General features: G+C 36.4%; 1 protein-coding gene across 1 annotated transcript in view; it reads right to left on the bottom strand.

Annotated features, from left to right (window-relative positions):
• Positions 1 to 6,000, bottom strand: part of LOC135102545 (equilibrative nucleoside transporter 1-like) — a 20,541-nt gene continuing 14,541 nt past the window's right edge. Inside the window, exons 7-10 of the mRNA XM_064007826.1 lie at positions 5,822 to 5,967; positions 5,218 to 5,450; positions 4,795 to 5,008; positions 1 to 4,463 (exon numbers count right to left, since the gene is read on the bottom strand). Of these exons, the coding sequence (XP_063863896.1) occupies positions 4,315 to 4,463; positions 4,795 to 5,008; positions 5,218 to 5,450; positions 5,822 to 5,967 (742 nt within the window). The 3' untranslated portion in view covers positions 1 to 4,314. The remainder of the gene's footprint in view (positions 4,464 to 4,794; positions 5,009 to 5,217; positions 5,451 to 5,821; positions 5,968 to 6,000) is intronic.

The following is a 6,000-nucleotide window of genomic DNA, read 5'->3' as shown; positions in this document are numbered from 1 at the left end:
TAATTAACATTTAACTTTATTGAAATTCTTTAAAACATAAATACAGTTTTATCACAAAATATTTTGACATTCTAATGCCAATGTTTTTGGTACAAGAGGCAGTTATAAACTGGCACTAAATTAATAATTTAGAATATAGTGTAAGGCAATTAGTTTTAATTTTGATTTCCATTGCTTTATCAAATATTACATTAAAGAAGAGCTTGATGATAATATATCTGTGTATGTGTGTATGTGTGCTTATTCCTGACATATAATAAGGGAACTGTGCTCAAACTGTCCCATCTCCCATACCTAGAAGTAATAAACCTTTCCTTAGTCATGAATACTTCTTGCATTGATCACTCTCATCTAAGTCATTCCAAATGTTTGTAGGGGAAACTATGCTTCTTGATGTCACTCCTACAAGTGGTCCTCTTCAGCTTTCTTTCTTGTCCCCTTGTGTGTGTGTGTGTGTGTGTGTGTGTGTGTAGCAGGGGATGGCTTCCCTGAGTTACTGAAAAAGGCCAACTTTCTGACACATGGACGGTGAGCTTCCTGAGCACCTGCCTAAGTCCACTGGAATAATGCACTCTTATACCTGTGGCAGGCAGCTGAATGTGTCAGCTCACTACAGATCTATTTATCTATAATTGTGTTATATATTAAAGCTATGCTGAAATTCAAGCATTTCTTGACATAAACAAGTTTCTGCTTAATATGCAAAGCTTGTAAATTTTCTGGGAAGGAGAAAATTCAGTTACAGGTAAAAATTGCACTAAAAACAAACATTTGACAAAGTGATGGTTTTAATTACTTGGCTCACATGGAACTAATGGATAATAGACCCAGCCTTCTATAAAGATCATAATACAAACAGTATTTTGCCAACAAAAACAAATGCTGTGCCATGACATGAATTATTTAGCATCATAAGTGCAAATTAACAGTTTCATAAAAAAATATATATATATAACACTATGACTAAAATGTGATGTGCATTTTTATACAATACTGATATACTGAGCTCTGAAAACCAGTTTTCATGATAACATTCAAAGCAGATTGATTCAAAGACTTTTCTGTTATGTAATCTACTTTTTATTTCTTACATACCATGAAAAATTACAAACTCTAATGTCATGTCAATGGATCACACTGCAAAGCTTGTTTGGCTTGTATAATTTAGTCCTCTTTCCTGAAGTCTGGATCCCAACACTCTTTTTGCTAGAGAAACATGATGGTGGTAATACCAACAGTGGTAGTGATGATGATCAATATGATGATGATGATGATAAATGATCATGACAGTTAACTAAAAAAAAGTTATCCCTACCTTTGACAACTTTGGTGGTATGCTTTGTCAAGGCTATCTATTGAGAGCCATTTTGTGTACTTCATGTACAGCTACACATCTAAATCACCTTATTCATACTGTGAAATGCACATCATTGTCATGAGTAAACAATAATACAATGATGAGTATTATGTAATTCAATAGCATTACAAAATTCAACATTTCATCACATTATGTATTAATATTTCAGGTTCTTGAAAACATTATCTTTCACACCTTTGCCTGTTTACCTTTCCGTGTGTGGCAAAGATTTGTAGATTATCTCTAATCTATTGTTGGGGGTGCATGCATGCATGCACATATATGCAGGCACACACACACACACACACACACACACACACACACACACACACACACACACACACACACACACACACACACACACACACACACACTGCAAAGTGTAGTAGTCAGCACGCTTGGCTCACAACTGAGAAGGCTTGGGTTCAAGTCCTGGGTGTGGCAAGGCAGACAGTCAAGCTGTAGCCCCTATTCATTTGGCAGCAAGTATGTACAGGATGTAATCCAAGGAGTCTGTCCTTGCTGTCCTGGTGTATGAGTGGTCTCAGTCCTACCCAAAGATTGGTCATTGGTCGAGCTCTTTCTGTAGGGGAGTGGCTAGCTGGGTGACCAGCAGATGACCATAGGTGAATGACAGAAGGGCAAGAATGTTTGTCTTCCACTCTTGCTGGGTTGCAAGGCCACAACTCTTGGCTTACACCCTGTACCTATTCTCTGCTAAGTGACCAGGGTTTACAACATTTAAAACTTAAGCGATGGGCATTTAGTGGTGGAATCTCTTCTAATAACAGGCATTTTTAAGAGAAAAATCACTCTCATTCTTAAGAGTTATTATGAGCGAAGTGAAGTTTACTATAGAGGTTACCATTTTATTTTGAGCAGCCTGGTCTGGCCCAGCCCGACAATAATACTATTCAAATGCTAATATCTCTGGAACTGTGCAGCCGATCATAACGAAATTAACACCATATGATAGCACAACTCTATCAATTTTATATGATATAGCTTTCATCTTTTCTATTGGTTGAAGTCAATGGGTAACTTGCAAATAGTAGAAAGGTGTCAAAAATGTAATTTGGTCATTTTCCTGCAATTTTAACCAACTTTCTTTTTGTCTCAACAAGAGCAGACACATATTATTGAGTGCAGAATGAAATTTCCTATCCAACGGTATACAGCAGAACCATTGCGTTCTTGCAGACTTTTGAGCTAGAGTGAATTGAATATCAGGCTTCGCTCGTTAATCGCCTTCCAGCCATTTTACTGGTATTTCCTTTAATACAGATCAAAGAATGATGAAACTTAGAGCATAAAAAGTGCCTATCCTTCTCCTTTCTAATGGTGTTTTTGTCTGACTTGTTATCTTAGTTCAGCTGGAAGTAAAGGTCGAATAACAATGTATCAGCCACTTTACAACAGTGGTTGTCGTTATGAGTTTGTTACACTGGATATAGCACTGGCTACAGCTCGTGCACCTGCAGCTTCTATCTTGTCTTATCCCCTCTGTCCCTCACCACTCTCCCCACATCTTAAAAGGAATGTTCTTCCATTGTGCCCAGAAGTTCCATGAATGTGATTCCTTGCCTAATAGCACTTACTGGGAGTGGGCAAAATTGGCTTACATTTGCGCTGGGCCATGTATTGGGATGAGGGCAAATCACTTCCTTCCATGATTCTTACTTTGTATGGACTACCAGATGGAAGATCATGAAAAAGTGGTAGGGAGCAGCTTTATAAGTGTTACCAAATAAAGCTCAAAACATTTCTCTTTTGCCTCTGCTTGATTTAAACCAGGAAAATTATTTGGCACACATATGCATCACATGTCAAAGCCCTGAGATGCACACCACTGCATCACCCATCACTTAGGAGTTAAGGAGACAACCTTACTTTGTCTCCAGCCAGCTGAGGATTAAAACTCAATCTCTCTTGAGTATGAGCCGAGCATGCTTGCCACATCACCGGGCTACATGATATAAATACATAAAAAGTCCATTGAAATTCATGTAAAAATAAGTCATGCAATTTTTCCTCTAAACAGAATTAATTTTCACTGTATAAAAAGGAGGTAGGGCATTACACTGATTCTTAAATACATAAGGAAATTTGGTATTTATTTATGTTCTGTGAAGGTGAAATATTACAAGGAATAAAGTAAAGAAAAGGAAAGAACTCTGAATGTTTTCCCTGTTCACCTCTACTGTATCTCGTGAACTTCATCATCTATATATAAAGAAATATGCCCATTTAACAGCAGCAAATCTTACCTGTTCCATTGGTTAGATCCTTTCATTCTGAGTATTTTGACTCCTATTTATATGCACCACAAATTCATTATAATGCTATGGATGGTGGGAGGTGGGCAAAGAAAAAAATATTGATCTGCTGTGAAAATTATTTGTAGATTCATCGAGAACACCATAATCTACCAGAAAAAAAAAATTATCTGCCATTGTGAGATGGGCAATTTTCTTAATACTTGCTAGTAAAAATTCCTTGAATTTTTATCATTTAGAGCTCAATGGCTATTCTAACCTCAGTACAAATAAGCATACATGGGTGATTTGATCAGCCCACAATAGTCATCGCCATGTACCACAAGGAAGTTGAGTTCTTAGCTAATTAGAGCAAAGGCAAATGATGAGAGGCCTCCTGTCAGCAGGCCCAGGCCCAGCATGGCTGCCATCATGCTGCTGGCCACCTCAGCCTTGTCCTCTGTCACAAGCCTTTCATTATCACATCAAAACAAAACCCTTATTTTCAATCTTACTGCCGTTGTTGCTGAATGAAGAGGCAGGATAAAATATAAAAGTGACTATAAAAACTAAATGAGAAAGTTTTCAACTGTGTCTCTCACACTTTATTTACTCAGATATCTTTTCTTCACTATGTTCATTATCTTTATTCTTTACCAGTTCTGATGCCTTATATCATGTCATATCAGAACACTACACATCTTACAAGTTACTCCATCTAGTCTGAAGACCATAAAACAATGTCAATGAAGGTAAGACACTCACCCACATCATAAACCCAGCCACTTGACGTCCAATGTAGTCACCAACATTGAACAAAAGGAAGGTAACAACTGGCTGGAAATACACCTCTAAAATAACAAAAAAATAAAATGTATTATTTTTTATTCTTATGAAAACTGACTTCAAATAATCAAGAAAATCATCATGTACTTTACTGTGATGAAGAAATATATATATATATATATATATATATATATATATATATATATATATATATATATATATATATATATATATATATATATATATATATATATATATAAAGTAATTTCCATGAAGGACATTAGAAAAATAGGTACATCACTCATTTCTCTAGATTGTACCACTCTTAGGAAATAGTTATTTATAGATATCTAACAAATTTTAAATAAGACAAAATACAATAAATCTAATACATACGTGACCAAGTTTCATCTTCTGCAGTGGAAATAATTTTGACACACAGAGCTGGAAAGGCACCAAGTGTGACAGCAAATACACCCCACACGGATACTCCCAGTGGCCAAATCTCCTTAAATATCTGGACCTGCTCACTAAAGGTCCTTTCAGCTTGAGGGGCATCATCAGATCCTTTTTCAGGCTTTTGGCAATTGGTATAGTGCTTGTAGAAATCCTGGAAGACAATTGCTTGAATGACCAACTGACTGACTGACTTACTGATAGGTATTAAATAACTTAAGTTTTCATAGTGTGAAATCTTCTCTTATAAATGCATACTCTGAGCTTAGACAAAATACACTTACTGTAAACAAAAACTTGAAATGCTATACTTGTACACTCATAACACATTATTTCCACAAAGAAAAAAGTAATTTTACTTACTGTTTTTGACATGAATAAATAAGCCAGCAGAGTGAAAATCATGACGATGACAGCAATCATGAAGTAAATGAATGCAGAATTTTCATCCTTTGCTCCCACTGAGAGAGATACAATCCGTGCACCTGAAGCAAACACACCTCCAAGGGCCTGGCCTGACACCACAGCAGTTATGTACTTCTCGGGAAACATTCCTGCCACACCAAACAGGCCACCTTGAAAAATGGCACCAGCACCTGTGGATGATGTGGCATGGTAATACTGACACATATGTAGTGTTGATATGAATTACATAGATGATGCAAATAAATAGAGAAATAGATAAAATAATAGATGATGGTAAGTAAAGGTTGCATAGCACTGTCTACAATTTCATGCAGCATTTAAGTATTTCCATTTAAAAAAAATAAAATACATACTGTTACATAATGTCAAATTCATTCCAAATTGAGGATACATACTTTACAAAATTTTCAAATAAGAAATGTAAGTCTGCATATTTAGTTTCCTTCCATTAGAACTATAAGTGGTAACACATATGTGGCCCACCATCTGGCATGGCAATGTTTTTGATAACATGAAGTGTCTTCCCAACAGTCTCACTTACTGTTGATAAGGATGATGACAGTCATGGTTAGGGCGAAGAAGCCAATTTGCCACTCACTGGTATCCACTTGGGTGAATACAGTGGTGATGCAGAAAAGCAGGATCATTAACGTCAAGGAAGCCAGGAGCCTGATTCGCTGGGGGATCCTGTCAATCAGAAAAGAATGCATTTTTATGCAC

The sequence above is a fragment of the Scylla paramamosain genome, chromosome 8 (genome assembly GCF_035594125.1).
Source record: "Scylla paramamosain isolate STU-SP2022 chromosome 8, ASM3559412v1, whole genome shotgun sequence".
NCBI classification, from domain to species: domain Eukaryota; kingdom Metazoa; phylum Arthropoda; class Malacostraca; order Decapoda; family Portunidae; genus Scylla; species Scylla paramamosain.
Note: the sequence above shows the minus strand (reverse complement) of the source record. Positions and strands in the feature narration are given on the sequence as shown.